The 16063-nt window shown below is 39.7% G+C and overlaps 1 protein-coding gene across 1 annotated transcript in view; it reads left to right on the top strand.

Annotated features, from left to right (window-relative positions):
* PCDH10 (protocadherin 10) overlaps window positions 1–15734 on the top strand; it is a 62023-nt gene extending 46289 nt beyond the window's left edge. Inside the window, exon 5 of the mRNA XM_025922014.2 lies at window positions 15234–15734. Coding sequence (XP_025777799.1) covers window positions 15234–15301 — 68 coding nt within the window. The 3' untranslated portion in view covers window positions 15302–15734. The remainder of the gene's footprint in view (window positions 1–15233) is intronic.
* Window positions 15735–16063: the final 329 nt, after the last annotated feature.

Below are 16063 nucleotides of genomic sequence, written 5' to 3'. Positions count from 1 at the left end.
GGCCTAGCAGAAGCAACTCCATTTTGGATGTGTGGTTTCCTTTTCAACAATTCCTTCCTTGAGATCAGACTGTCAGCTTGACTGAGATATGTCATCAAAATTGAAGGCATTAGCACCCCTCTCGGCTACCATTCGCAGCTTTTGTTGTTTCTTTGTGTGGTTTCCATAGGTCACTGTTCCAGGTTCATAGTCCTTAGATTCATCATTCTCTTTGCTTCTTTTTTTGAAATCCCAGTCTTGGGGACATCATTTTCTTGGTGGCTAGCAGCTGTGAACATACATTTAAAGCTTTTGAGAGAATACAATGCACTAGGGAGATTATTATGATTATAATAGGCAGGATAGTTTTTAATGTGTGGCGTGCACTTTGGAGCCATGGTCCCCCAAACCCAAACCAATCAAAATCAAAAAAGTCAAAGAAAGACCCCCCTAAAAGAGTCACCTTTTTAAGCCAAGTGGCTTGCTCAATGATCTTATATAACCGGGTTTCAACTTCCACAGAAGTATTAATCCAGGTGCAGCACATTGGTGTTGGCCATAGCACTGATACCTTCTTGCTGAGCTTAAAGATAATCAAGGGCTGGGGCGCCTGGGTGGCTCAGTCGGTTGGGTGTCCCACTTCGGTTCAGGTCATGATCTCACAGTCTGTGAGTTCAAGCCCCGTGTCGGGCTCTGTGCTGATAGCTCAGAGCCTGGAACCTGCTTCAGATTCTGTCTGTCTCCCTCCCTCTCTCTCTGCCTCTCCCCTGCTCATGCTCTGTGTCTATCTCAAAAATAAATAAAAAAATTTTTTTAATTAAAAAAAAAAGATAATCAAGAGCTATCTTGTCCTTAAGAACTACCTTGGTCAGGGGCGCCTGGGTGGTGCAGTCGGTTAAGCGTCCGACTTCAGCCAGGTCACGATCTCGCGCTCCGTGAGTTCGAGCCCCGCGTCAGGCTCTGGGCTGATGGCTCAGAGCCTGGAGCCTGTTTCTGATTCTGTGTCTCCCTCTCTCTCTGCCCCTCCCCCGTTCATCCTCTGTCTCTCTCTGTCCCAAAAATAAATAAACGTTGAAAGAACTACCTTGGTCAGAAACATCTAAAAATTTTTCTTGGGTAGCTATTGTTTTAGCATCAGATTCTACAATATCGTCAAGAATTAGGGAGAGGTTTCCCATCATATTCTCATTTACATTTACTCCTGGCCAAGGAAGTATGGCCCTGCCAAAGGCAGCAAATCCTGAGTCACGGGTGGCTCCTGAGAGGTTCTTTCTAATTGGATGGTGTGAATTCAGGGGAGTCAATTCACGAAGTATCTTAGTTTGTGGAAAATTAGAGGCACAGTTGGATAACCCAAGAGGCATGGCCCAGTTAGGTACCAGCCATAACTAGGTATTCAGGTCCAAGAAGAATGAAAAGTATCATAGACAAAGCCAAAGCCAATTAGGGCACAAACCATTCCCATTAAGGAGGTTCTGTTAATGGATTCGTTTACAGAGATTAATGCATTTACCCCATTCAACCCAGGGGTCAACGAAGTTCTCAGCACATTCAGAAAGTAAATCTCATTGTCTGAAATAAAAAGGCCTTGCAAAGATGGGTGCTGCTGAAGAGATCTCTTAGTGGGCAGATCTGATCCAGGTGTTCATGGCAATGTGGGAGTGGGATTGTACAAAGATTTACATAGGTATATGGGTCTAACTGCTTAAATACAGCTATAATTGGAGAAAGGGAAAAAAACAAGGCACTGGATATTCTGATCATAAAAGTGGAACTTGGTAAGAGACTTCCAAGATTGACGAGTTCACCCCCATTAGCATTGGTGTAGGAAATATGGATGGGGGTGTTGTGTACCTTTCCAGACCAATGTCAGAGTAAAGGAAAGAAAGAGAAGGAAAAAAAAAAAAAAGCTTTCATGTTCAGTTAAAGTATGAAATGTGGATCTGGTGTCCTGGGTGGAAGGAGCCTACACTCATGGCAGCTGCTTCTATTCCTCGTCAGTTTGATTTGGGGGTCTTCAGCGTCTATACAGGCCAAGATGTCAGGTAAAGCCTTCTTTAGCTGTGAGATGTGTACCTTAGACTCAGTGTCTTCTAGATTTGCAGCAGTGTCAGTGGTCAAGAAGACTCAGTAATGTTCTTTCCGGTGGGGCTCAGGTGGATGTTTCCAGAATACCCAGTCACTAGGCTTCAGACAATGACCAACAAACAGAATCTTTTGAATTGAGATCTTGGATCCCAAGACTTGGAAGTCTTCTTTAATCTGTTGATACTTAGAAACGTTAAATAATGATCGTATATAAGACACTAAATAAGACATTATTGACATATTTATTAATATATATTAATATAAGACATTAAATACTTTTGGTAACGAGTCATACTATCGTGACAACAAGGGATCAGCAGAAAGTTGTATACCAATAGACATTGGTCTACTGGTGACTATCTCATGTAGAGTTAGTTTGTTTCCCGAAAGGGATCTGAGAGCAGTCAGCAAGGCCAGAGGCAATACCTTAGGTCAATGGAGTCCAGTAGTTCCAACAAGTTTAGAGATTTTGAGTTTGAGGATCCCATTAGTTTTCTCGACCTTGCCTGATGACTGAGGATGATAGGGACAGCAATCATTCCAAGAAGCCTTCATTAAGGCTCGTATGATTTATCCAGTGAGGTGGGTGCCTCGATCACTGGAGATTGTGGAAGGTATGCCCCAAGTGGGAAACACAGTCTCTAATAATCTCTTTGCCATGGCGAGAGCATCAGCATTGTGGCAGGGGGAGGCTCCAAACCATGTGGAAACATAAATAAAATGAGAAATAGTTGAATAAAGTTCAGCTGCCAGTGCTGAAAAGGACCAGAAGGATTAAGTCTGAGGCCTCTTGGGACAAAAATAGTTTTTCCAGTGTTACGGATCTGACAGGTTAGATGTTGGTAGTAAGCTGTTTTCTCAATTGTATAGAAGTTGCTATACCAATGTCTATTCATAATTTGAGTCCTCTTAAACGCACCATGGCAGATAAAGGAGTGCAAAAACCCAAAGTTGGGGTTTACTAGGGAGCCAGGATAAACTACCATCTTGGGTCTCCCATAGCCCAAAACTGTTTGATTTAAACCACTGTTTGCCTATCTTATTATTATTATTATTATTATTATTTTTTTCTGAATCAGGAACAGACAATTACTATGTGCCAAGAACATCAGGATGACAAAAAAGTCTGACAATGAGGGTTAATTTTTTGCCGAAGCAGAATAAAGTCCACCACCTGAGCCACAACTTTTAAGATTCTGTTGCTGCTGTCTGTGCAGGAAAGTCAGCTAGGGCATTTCCTTGAGATTCAGGTTCAGTCTTTTCAGTGTGGGCCTCAATATTGATGAGAGCAATTTCAGAAAGTAAAAGAATAGTTCATTTACTTCTCTGTTTTTGACTGGGGTCTCAGAGAGCATAAGAAAACCCCTTTGTTTCCATAACATCCCTCAAAACATACTGGCTGTTAGTATAAATATTAACAGTTTGTCCTTCTGATAACTGACATGGTCTGGTGAGGGCCTGGGATCTGCTTGTTGGTCTGACTTCACTTGTTGGGAAATTCCCCCTTTCAAATAGTCCTTATTGGAAAGCAAGCACCTGGCGAGCTTAGAAATGTCTTTCTTCATTTCTACAACATGACCTGTAAACATCAAGATTACATCAGGATTAGTTAAAGGGGTGCCCTGTAAATCTGCAGTACTTAGTATCTGCTCTATCAAATGGATTTTTTCACTGGTGGTTCTAACTGTAGACTTGTTGAACTTGTAATTTCTTAGCTCGGCAGACCCGGTTCTCTAGAGCTGTCCTCGGGTTGTTCAAAAGTATTTTATTTTCCGCTTTTCTCTGTTAATCAATCACAATTTTTATTTCCTTATTTTGAAAGCTAGGGTTTTAAACTTATCAAATAAAGCAGTTCATATTAATCTGTGACTAAATGTCTCAGAGGGAGCATTTCTATTTTAAAAGAAATGTATCAATCCATGTAAAAACTTCTATTGAGAATATTGTGTAATTGAAGACAGTTTTTGTTTTGTTTCATCTTACATATTTACTTTTCTTTGAGAGCAGTTGCTAATCATTGGGTCATTGCTCAACCAGTCTGCCTGGGCGTAAGAAACATTTAATGAATGTTGCAATTATCTAATTTGGAACACAGTCACCATCCTCTTTTTCCCTTTATCATTGTGAGTGACTCTTCTTTTAATCATGAAAAAAGCGAAGAAAACAAGCGTTGGTGTGGTGAATTGCATAAGCCTGAAACTGAATTGTATCCTCATAGTGTGAGAGTGTTTATATTCTTAGTTGTGTTTCCTAATTAACAATGGAGAGAATGGCCAACTCCAAGGTTTTCTGGCAATACATTTTTCTCAAAATTGATGTGTGTGTGTGTGTGTGTGTGTGTGTGTGTGTGTGTGAGATGGAGAGAGGTATTAAGCAACACAAAGGAGACTCATGGAGGAATACATGAAGGGAATCATCCTATATGCAAACACACACATTCTGTGCCCCTTTATTAATTAATATTTAGACTATCAGAAAACCTGGTTGATCTTCAACAAGCTACCATGGACTTTTCTGGTTTTATTTTTTTTTTGTTTTAATTTTTTTCTAATGTTTATTTATTTTTCGAGAGACAGAGAGAGAGAGAGAGGGAGAGAGAGAGAGACTATGAGCAGGGATGGGGCAAGAGAGAGGGAGACACAGAATCCAAAGCAGACTCCAGGCTCTGAACTTTCAGCACAGAGACCAATGCGGGGCTCGAACTCACGAACCTCGAGATCACGACTTGGGCCAAAGTCGGACACTCAACCGACTGAGCCACCCAGGCGCCCCTACCATGGGCTTTTCCACTGGTGGGCAATCAATAGTCAATTTCTTTTGACACTCTCTGATAAGAACCCTTATTTTATACTGGGCGACAAAGACCACAAAGAGACAACACAGTTTATAATAAAATGTACCAAGTAAAGTTGAATTAGAGAGAGAAAGTAAGAAATGTGAGGCCAAAAAGAAGGAAAGAGAATATAACCATTGTCTTCCTTCATTCTCCAGTAAGTTTTAAAAGACTGAGAAGCAGTTATGATTTTCAAAGTTCATGTGGTCATATACATATATAAGTTAAAACAAGGAGAAAAGTAATGAAAATAAAAGATGGTTGAGTATTTCTAGTTAAAATACAATAAAGAATGAGGTAAAGTGACCTGGTATAACCTAGAAAGGAGTAAAACACAGAAAGGATATATAAATTTTATTTTAAAATCTAAGAATACCAAGCTATCTCATTGGGATGCCTCTGTAGATGCTTGCTTTGTGTGCCTTGTTTCTCTGACAAGGATGTATGGATTTACATGACAATGTGTGCAAATATTACTGGGTTCAAAGGTGTCTCAATCATCTTAAGAAAATGCATTTGCAATTGTACGGACCAGTACAGGGGAGAAACTGGGAATACTGTGAACAGATCATGCAGAATCAGGTGACACTGGCATAACAGTTCATAAAGCTACATGGCAAGTTTACAACACTGTGATTATTAGTCAAGAGTATTGCTACTGAGATGGGAAGAGTGCTTTCAATCGCACATCAGTTGGGTGAAGTGAACAAAGTATATTAGTATTTTTATTTAAAAAAAAATTATGTTTATTTTGAGAGAGAGAGACAGAGCATGAACGGGGGAGGGGCAGAGAGAGAGGGAGACACAGAATCGGAAGCAGACTCCAGGCTCCAAGCCATCAGCCCAGAGCCCGATGCGGGGCTCGAACTCAGGGACCGCGAGATCGTGACCGGAGTCGAAGTCGGACGCTTAACTGACTGAGCCACCCAGGCACCCCTGTTAGTATTTTTAAAGTTTACATATGAAGCACAGTTTTAGTTTAAATGTAATACTTCCTTTGGCACTCTAGAAGAGTCTATTCCAGTATTAGATATAATAATAATGAAAAGATGAAAATAAATGCTGCACATAATGTAAAAGCATTACTAATTTAATGTTATGAGATGATTCATAACATTAAAAACAAGAAAAAAGTGGGGGGGCAAGGGGGGCCAGTGGGTTAAGCGACTGACTCCTGATTTTGGTTCAGGTCATGATCCCAGCGTCATAAGATTAAGCTCCACCTCTGGCTCTGTGCTGAGCATGGACCCTGCCTTAGATTCTCTCTCCCTGTGCCCCTTCCTTGTTCATGCAGCTCTCTCTCTCTCTCTCAAAATAAATTAAAAAAAAAAAAAAAGAAAGAAAAAAAAAAAAGAAATTGGGATAACAGAGATTTATTGTAAATCTTTAGCTAAGAAGCAAGTGAGCACAATTAACTTTCAGTCTGGACTAGTAAAAATGGAAGAAGAAGGACACATACTGGGAGACATTTCAGAAAACAGATTATACTTGCTCCTTGACTGATGAAGGAGAAGGAGAAGTAACTACGACGGGGGTTTTGTGTGCACCTGAGTGGATCATGCTGTACTTAAATAAGGCAACATAAAAGAAAGAAAAAGCTTTGTGAGGAAGGTAATCTTATTTGTAGCAGGGTTTGCTAATTTCCTTTTATCATTCAATTTTTTGCTATGCTTGCTATCCAAGTGGAAATTGAACTGAGTTATACTTAAACATACCATAAAATTTTAGATTTTTATCCTTATATCAAAAGTAGTCTCTCTACTGTATTCTAGTTTATTCTCCATGTAGTAATATAACTAGAATCATTTAAATTATGTCTCTTAACCTGAATTTTTTCATTATGTTTATGTAGAAATAATTACATATGTAATATGTAATACATATGTAATATGTAAATTAGAAATATTTTTAAAGGTTTTCTTTTTTTCCCCTGTGCAACTTTGGCTAGTGTATATGCCAAAAGGGGTCTTGACTAATTTAAAAAGGATGCAGATTAAGTCAAAAACCCTCTCACTCTTTTTGCGACACATGCATGATACTACATAATGAAGAGGAAGATACATAAATAAAAATAAAGTTATAAGAATCGTAAAATCTATTTATTTATATTTCCTTTCCATCTAAGTTCAACTAACATTTTCAGCAGATTTTTTTTTTTTTTTAAATCAAAACACCTTCATGGTTCTTGACCTTTATTCATCAACTACTATCAGCAATGAATGTTATTTTCTGTGTTTTATTTCTTTTTAAGTGGGCCCCACAGAATAATAGGCTTTTAGCGAAGAGCAAGTCTTTGAAAATATTCTGGTCCTTAACCTACTTATGAAGAAAATGAGACCAATATAGACCAGATGATGGCAGAGCATAACCATGAACTTAACGCCTGAACCCTATCTCTTGACTGAATTCTTCACCTGTGCCAGGCTGCATTTCTAGTCCCTGTGTCTTCTTTTAACTTGAAATCCTAGAAGTAACTATATTTAAAAAATATAAAAATAAGTTATAGCATCTAGAACTCCACTTCATATTTTTAAATTTCAATGCTCCCCCTATGCCACATGCTCATTTCTAAGGATGGTTCACATGTATAAGGCACCATGAAATGTGGCCTAAGAAACTAGACAGTTTTGACTGTCCTTTTATGGTTTATATTTAGAATAAAATGTTGTTTTAACATATGCATTTTTATTCCTCTTAACAACATGCTATGTTGGCAGTGAATAAGCAAAACTAAAGTCAAACAAATATGAGTACATCTCCCAGAGAAATCCCATATAGCAACTGCCGCTTCACCAAGAATAGGTCTGAATAACTGGACTTTATAAAATCATCGTCAACTAACTTCAACTAATTTAGTGAAATACTGAAAGAAAAAGAAGTTAGGTAAAGGGTGGTTTTAGTCATCCACTATTCACCCTGTTGGAGAGGGAGAGATTTCCATCCTAGGGTTATGGGGATGGAGAACATACAACATCTGACACTGGACAGACAGATGAAATTGACAACAATTTATGAGTCATGTATTTTCACAGGCTGGGGAAGAAGGATATCACACGAAACACAGGGCGACACTACCAGGGGCCGTGAGAGGCAGGCTTTCTTTTGGTATCAAGAGGGAGGGATTCTCTCTGGTTCCTGCTGGAGGATGTGACCAGGGAGAATTCAGTGGAGCTAGTGGGGAAATGAAACCTCACTACCTAAGAATGAACTGGGCCTGGTCCCCCTGTCCAGCAGAGCTGTTCGGCTCTTTGGATCTCCCTTTCCAGAGGGGAATGAGGGAGGTAAGATTAGACCATTCAAGGCACTCTAAGATAGGCCAGATGTCAAGGCACCACATAATATTGAGCTTTAATTTTAGTCCTCATATCAAATTGACTCCCCGATGTCTTGACATCAATTTTTATCCTGGTGATGAACTGAGATTTCTAGGTAAGAGAAGTACCTCTCCAACACATGAAGTAGGCACTTGACCTGGAGGAAGAGGCAGTGTGATGAGAAAAAGAACTATTTTGAGTTGCTGCCTAAGCATTCCACAGTATGATAACCCTGTATAGACCCAGAGTCTGGACATTTAGATAAGGACCTGAGCTTAGGATTCCCATCAAAAGTTCCTGCTTTGCTTTTCCCAGGACACCTTTTAGAATAACCACTTAGAATCAAGCCAGTAAAAAGTTAGTGATCTCCACCTCAACCACCTTATAAGTGCTTACTACCCTGCTCTCTGTCTTCTTACTCATGGCCTGGGACAGGGGACTGCCCTTTCCCTGGCTCTTTGCCCCCCCACCCTGAGATTTGTAACTACTAAACCTTGTGATTTTATTTCCTTTGTGTGAGTGTATTGAAACTGTGTTATTGATCAAAATAATCCTGGGTTTTACTTCCCCAAAGTGGGAGCTCAGATGCTAAGGGAGCTATCTGCCAAACTTGTATGGGTGACTTATGCCTCCTCATTCAGCAGATCATAAACTGCATTTTTTTAATTTAATACATCAGCTACGCCCCCCCTCCCAACACAGAGGGCCACATAGTGAGGTGACCTTTGAAAACATGAACTTTAGAGGTCTTCCCTTTATGACCAGTAAAGGAAATTAAGGAAGCTGGTGGCATTAGTACAGGGACTGCATGTCCCCATGGCACATGGATTGAGACTAAACCATATCTGTGGCAATGACGGGGGGTTATTTGCTCTATTTGGAATTCTTTGAAGGGGCCATTAGGTCTATAGAGGGCATGGAAGTTGTATTGAATGTCTTCTTCAAGAGTCCAACATTGTCTGTTTTGAGAAGTGAAATGAATGCCTTGGCCACTATCAATAATCTCTGAAATTCCAAAGGGGATGAAGAGTATACCGGCAAAGCCTTGAATTGTGGCTTTAGTGCAGGTAGTGACATCGTTACCTTGATTTATATTTTGGGTCTCTGTTAGACAAGCGGTTCCCAGAGTGCTTTACCTCAAAGGAAGCAATTCTTATGTAATACACCAAGAGTTTATGAATATGTATGTATGGAGCCATTTTCTGGCCGGGGTATGTGGTGCTAAGATGACTACCTGATGTATGGCTGACACTTAGATCCTGTTGTTTTACAAGGACATCCTGAATAAAGAATGAAACCCAGAAACATTCCACCAAGTTCCATCATATATGAGAAGAGTGGCAATATGGCCCATAAAGTATATAAACTCCCTTTAATTTTTCACTCGGTTGCTCCTAAGGGGCTCTCCATGTGGCTAAGGGGTCTAGGAGAGGGTTGATCTTCTCTACCACCATGTCATGTGTCAAGGAACTGAGGAGAGGTGGGGCTACACCACCCTGCAGATGGGATATGTCAGAGGGTCAGATTTGACTCCAGCTTGTAGAACGGAAGGCTTGATAACTGTGCAAAGCTTGTGAGCCATGCAAAGCATGGAGCATGTTAGCTCCATGACCCAAGGCATAATGGTTAGCTTGGTATGGAGGAATAGATGTGCAGGGGCTGTGAGAGACTGTTTTCAGAAGAGCTCAGTGTGTGGCCAAGAACTACCACTCTAATGGTATATAGTGCAAGGCCAAGGAGAGCAGTTTCCTTTATCAGAAGTCCACAGGAAACTTACAACCTGGTGCAGACCTTCTGCATAGGGGAGGAGAAAAACCTGGCAGCCCAGCAACTCCTATAGACAGCTATTTCCTTTTCCAGGGTTAAGCGATGTTCCCAAGGTCAGGGTTCACCTCTAGTAAAATCCTCCTGTCTATGGTGCTAGTCATGCAGTCAAGCCCTATGATTAGAAAGTTAGCCCTTTGGCATGCTAGTAGCCAGCAGCACTAAGACAAGCCCAGGCACATTGTCTATGGACTTTTATTTATTTATTTTTTTTAATTTTTAATGTTTATTTATTTTTGAAAGAGACAGATCACAAACAGGGGAGGGGCAGAAAGTGAGGGAGACACAGAATCCAAAGCAGGCTCCAGGCTCTGAGCTATCAGCACAGACCCCAATGCCACAAACTGTGAGATCATGACCTGAGCCAAAGTCATATGCTTAACTAACTGAGCCACCCAGGCATCCCTGCTAGGGCCTTTTCATTGAGACGGCAGTTGTGTCACCTCCTCCATTGTTTGGGGAGGAACTGGTACCCAATGCTCTTTCCCCTTCCCCTTCTTCTTCTCCTTCCTCCTCCTCCTCTTCTTCTTCTTCTTCTTCTTCTTCTTCTTCTTCTTCTTTTTTTTCCATCAGTGCCTGGTCCATGGGTTGCCAGACATGTATACCTACACTTGGAGATCAGGAAAATACTTGGGATAGCAGCACGGGAAACAGTAGCACAGGAAATGGGCAAGGTAGCTGCCATTGCCTGAACGACTCTTATTAAGTGACTTATTAAGTGACTTAGGTCCCATGATTAATCTTCTGTAGGGTAGTGATGTCCTTCTTTTCCACGAACCACATAATGAGCCATCCCTGGAATCCCTCTGATGGTGTGCAATCACAGTAATGTCCAGATGGCTGTCCAAGCAGCTAGTAATGATTCCCAAGTTAGATCCAGTGACCAGAGAGCTCTAGCTTATTCCTTGGTAAGTAGAGCTGAAGAACCAGAAGACCAGGTATGGTGCTGTGTTATCACTGCTTTTACAGGCAGAGGTCCTAGAGACACCTGCCAAATGTAGACTAAAACTGACAAAACATCATGCTGAGGTATAGGGAATTAACCACAATTCTCTTCTTTAGAACAAGAGCATTTTGGGGTGGAAAGGGAGGGAAATACCTGCTAAAGACAACACAGGGTCCAGTAGGCCGAAGTGCAAGTCCACCAGTAACAAGCAGTTTAGTCCCAGGCAGCCTTCCCTGTATCATGAAACCATTTAGTTATCCAAGAGCAGTTAATTCAAGCTGGCTGGGTCTCCTTGATCATTGTTGGATCATCTTGTTTAGGGTTGTTTAACTTGCCCCCTAATCACTCCATTGGTGAGGGGAAAATTTCTGCTCCAGATTAATGGAGTTGGAGACTATGTAGCACCTGACATAGGACAGAATAGACCAACAGCAATTTGTTAATCTCATATAATCACAATCCTGGGGTGGAAGGTGGCAGGAAGGATCCTGCACAAGGCCTCACAGGGCTGCACTCAGGAACAGAGTGAACAACCAGGGGTCATGGAGGCAGGTCTTTGTAGCATCAAGAGGGTCAGGTGCTCCCTGATTCTGATGAGATAGGATAGGCTTTTTGAATTGGCTTGTTTTGCAAGTTAGTAGGGAACTGACACCCACCTTCACCTGAGCCCTTTGGCCGGTAGGGTTGTCCTGCTAGGGAATATTATCTTTGGGAGCAGAATGGAGAGAGAAACTTGGAGTTAGGTTATTTCAAGTCTTCCTGGTTATGCCAGATGTCAAGACAACACATAGATTGGGCTTAATTTTGGTCATACTGCAAGAATGAACAGTAGGCTGTTTCAGAGGACCAAAATCCCTGAGACCCCTTGAAGGATGTAGGTCTCGGTCACTAGATTCAAACCAAATTTGTCATATATTAAGCTTTGATTCTTTGAAAGGTTTTCTATATTGTTTTTTTTAAAGTAGAACATTTTCCAAAGTAAAACTAAACTAAACTTTTTATGAACATAGGTTCCTATGGGATTCTTATGGGAGGGTCTCTTTGTCATCAAGTTCTGAAATTTCATAATATCATGTAATTTGATGTGGATCTGTTTCCATCTGAATTGCAGACACTTATTAAGTTTCTTCAATATTTAAACCCAAGCCTCTCAAGTTTTGGATTTTTTTTTTTAATTATTGCTTTCATCATTTCTTCCATTTTTTTCATCTTTTTTATCCTTTCTTATTTGAATATAGAACCTCCTTTACTGACCTACCAATATTCTTCATGTTTTCTTCCCTACTTTGTACAGTTTTTTAATCTACTTTGTCAGTGATTTTCTTATGTTTATCTTCCAACCTTCTATTGAGCTTTTAACTTCATTATTTTATTATTATTTTAAGTCTAAAAGTTCTTCATGTTTTCCCAAAATTCTTTTTTAAGGTATTTTGAACTCTTTTAATGTATTCAATATTTTCTCTTATTCATCTGAAAATAGTGATGATAGTTTATATTGCATTTCATTTTCCCTGAATAATATCTCTTTCCAGGAATTATGGTAGGGGTTTTTTGCAGATGCCTGGTGACATTTACACTTAGCTGTGTACCCATAATTAAGAACAGTACTCTAGGGGCTCCTGGGTGGCTCAGTCTGTTGAGCTTCTGGTGATAATTTCACAGTCCTTGGGTTTGAGCCCCCCATGGGGCTTTCTGCCGTCAGCACAGAGCCCGCTTCAGATCCTTTGTCTCCCTCTCTCTCTGCCCCTCCCCTGCTCTCACTCACTCTCTTTCTCAAAAATAAATAAACTTAAAAAAAAAAAAAAAGAGCGGGAAGATAAGTTACAAACAGAGAGGGAGGCAAAACATAAGAGACTCTTAAATACAGAGAACAAACTGAGGGTGATGGGTGTTGGGGGAGAAAGGAAAGTGGTTGATGGGCATTGAGGAGGGCACTTGTTGGGATGAGCACTGGGTGTTGTACATAAGTGATGATTCACGGGAATCTACTCCTGAAGCCAAGACTATGCTGTATGTTAGCTAACTTGACAATAAATTATTAAAATAAAACAGTATTCAAAATTGCTGAAGGTAAAACTGTTTTGTGTGGAAAGCTTGTTGAATATGTTTGTCTATAGGGTGATCTTGCTGGATCATTTAGTTAAGGAAACCCCAGTGTAAATATGTTCAGTATATTTTTCTTCTTAGGCTAGAGATATTCAGGGAAGTATTTTTGGGTCTTCTGCCTGGGCACATGCATTCTGAAAGTTAACTGGGGAAAGATGTCTGGAATACTCAAAATCCTAAGTTTTCTGGGTATGATGATCTCACATTAAACTGTACCTGCTGTCTTCTGATGTAGGCACCTCTGTTTTAACCTCCTTCGAGAATAAATCTCCTGTCTTCTAACCAGAGGGGATAATTGATCACCTACTTATGCACAGTGGATGAGGGAAACCTGGGAGTCTAATTGCCTCTCAATGACATTTTTGATCCTTCTTTTTATTTTTATATTCACTCCCACTTCAGAACTAATTTGTTCTATTAATTCCTGAGACTTTGGAATATTCTGTGGGATAAATCAGATTTTTTTTCTTTAAACTTTTACCTTTCAGCTCAAAATTAAACATTTTCAAAACTAGCAAGTCGATAACATTTTGGTGGTCCACTTCCAAACTTCCAAAATATTGTTACGGTTGTTTTCTCACTGTTGTTGTTGGTGGTGGGTGTTTTGTTTTATTTTGTTTTGTTTTTTGTCTTTTAATTGTTCTTGTAGATTTTTCCATATAAAATATTCTTTTCGTTTCTGTGAAGTTTTATATATAAAATGTTAAGTTTCGTGCATGAATTCATCCCCTCTCTCTTTTCAACTGGAACCTTAAAAATAAGCTTTGCACATAATAGCAAAGTCTTAAACAGAAAGTGATGAAGAAATCTGCTCTTAGATTATTAAGAGATGGTGTAATTGTTGCTGGAAGTACATATTTATTGGTTGCTAGGATTATATAGATTTGCTTTACATTTGGTCACATTTAAATTAATATTTAAAAGTTTTTTAATGTTTATTTATTTTTGAGGGAGAGAGAGAGTGAGAGTGGGGAGGGGCAGAGAGAGAGGGAGACACAGACTCCGAAGCAGGCTCCAGCTCTGAGCTGTCAGCACAGAGCTCAACGTGAGGTTCGAACTCATGAACCATGAGAACATTATCTGAGTCGAAGTCAGACGCTTGACTGATTGGGTTAATTCATAATTTAAATGTAAGATATAAATAACGCTCCCATTACAGGTCAATAAATGAGATTATAAACTATGATATGGAATTTCTATTTTCCCAAACGTGACTATTACAACAACTTAGTTTTCACTTTTGGCTTGTAACAACTTTATCATTATCTCGAGATCTAACAAAATTTTAGATCAATAATGTTAAAGCTAAACGTGTCCTATGTGTCGTTGTATGTAACAGAATAGTCGACTGTCTTTAAGGTTACAGTTACATATGAAAAAAAATAACTGGAAACCTCATAGTGCTTTTCTCTTATTACGTTGGTTTATTCACCATATTATTCTACTTTGAATAGTGCCTGAAATTAGTGTCCAAATCGTATCAGGCAACTTGCGAGCTTTAGTACTTGAGGTCAATGTAATTACACTGTGCATGACAGAAACTAGGCCATTTGGGTATTGCCTTTGCCACCAGCAATTGACACCTGAGTGTTAATGAGCCGGTAATGAAGAGCTGGCACAGACAGACGCATTTTACTGTTTGGGACTAGGATAACCATATGCTCCACAACTTCGGTGCTAAGTATTTCGCTAGCTCCAGAATTTACAGAATTTTGTTTTGGAGGTTTTTTAAAAAAATTTTCCTTATGCTATGATAAAAAAAAAAAAAAAAAAAAAAAAAAAAAGACCAAAAAGGGTCACTTTAAAGATTGAAGCAACTGTACTTGTGATTTTCAAGTTATGAAACATTTGAAAACTACTAAGATCATATTTTGAAAAGTCTTTCGTAATATAAAAAAGTGCCCAAAGTTACTTCACATGGATGTATATACACAGGGTAGGCAGCCCCTGGAATGGCCCATCGTGATTTCCATATCCTGGTATTGAACGCTTGAGTACCCCCCTTCCCTTGAAGCTTGTTGAGATACGGAGCCCACTTCTATGAAACAGAATGTGGTCCTGATGTTAAGTTATGAAAAGGTTATGTTTTCCATCTTGGGAAGCTTCTTATACACGCTCTCATTCTCTCTTGGATTGCTTGCAGAGATCTGGAGGCAGCTCTGTGGTGAGACCCACGCGGCGCGAGATCAAGGCCTCTCAACAAACACATGAGTGAGCCCTGAAGCAGACTCCCTTCCCCAGGCGGCATCTTCAAAGGAGACCAGAGCTTCTGCCAACATCTGGAGTGCAGTCCCAGAAGAGACCTTAGTCAGAGACACCCAGTTAAAGTGCACTAAGAATTTTGAATCATACGAATTTGAATTTGGAATATATTGTTATGCGGCAATAGATAACTAATACAATATGGAAGTGAGAATCCTATTGTCTGCCACAGCAATATGAATTCTTGATGTTTCCTGATGTGATGTGTATAATCGAACAATATGTGTAATGTACATGCATCGTTTCTTTGCCTTCCTCTCCAATTTTCTGCTCTCCTTTCTTCCTCTTCTCCTCCCTACCTCACACAAAAGTCCCCATCACTTTCTTGATTAAACTTCTATTGGCTTAAAAAAAAATAAAACTGTTCTCATCAGATGAAAAATATATTAACTTTTGTGAATTTTAGTTGTGGGAATTACTTCTAATTTTCTTCTTTGAAAGAGTTTGCTTTTCCATCGAACCCTCTGTAGGACATAGAGCCTTTTATATGCAGATTGATATAATTATGCTTTGAAATAGCTTTGAATTCCCTGTAGCTTAAACTGAGAACATGAAAGGCCAAATGTTATATCGAACTGAAGGATATAAAAGTGCACGTACATCAATCCAAAATGAGATATAGAAATGAACAGCTCTTTACACAGTGATGTCAGTTTTTGACAGATTATTGAAGGATCTTTATAACCGCCAAGACTGCTTTGGGTAGCATGA

This window comes from Puma concolor, chromosome B1, assembly GCF_028749965.1.
Source record: "Puma concolor isolate L17-30 chromosome B1, mPumCon1.1.hap2, whole genome shotgun sequence".
NCBI lineage: Eukaryota > Metazoa > Chordata > Mammalia > Carnivora > Felidae > Puma > Puma concolor.
This window is presented reverse-complemented; position numbering and strand designations above follow the sequence as displayed.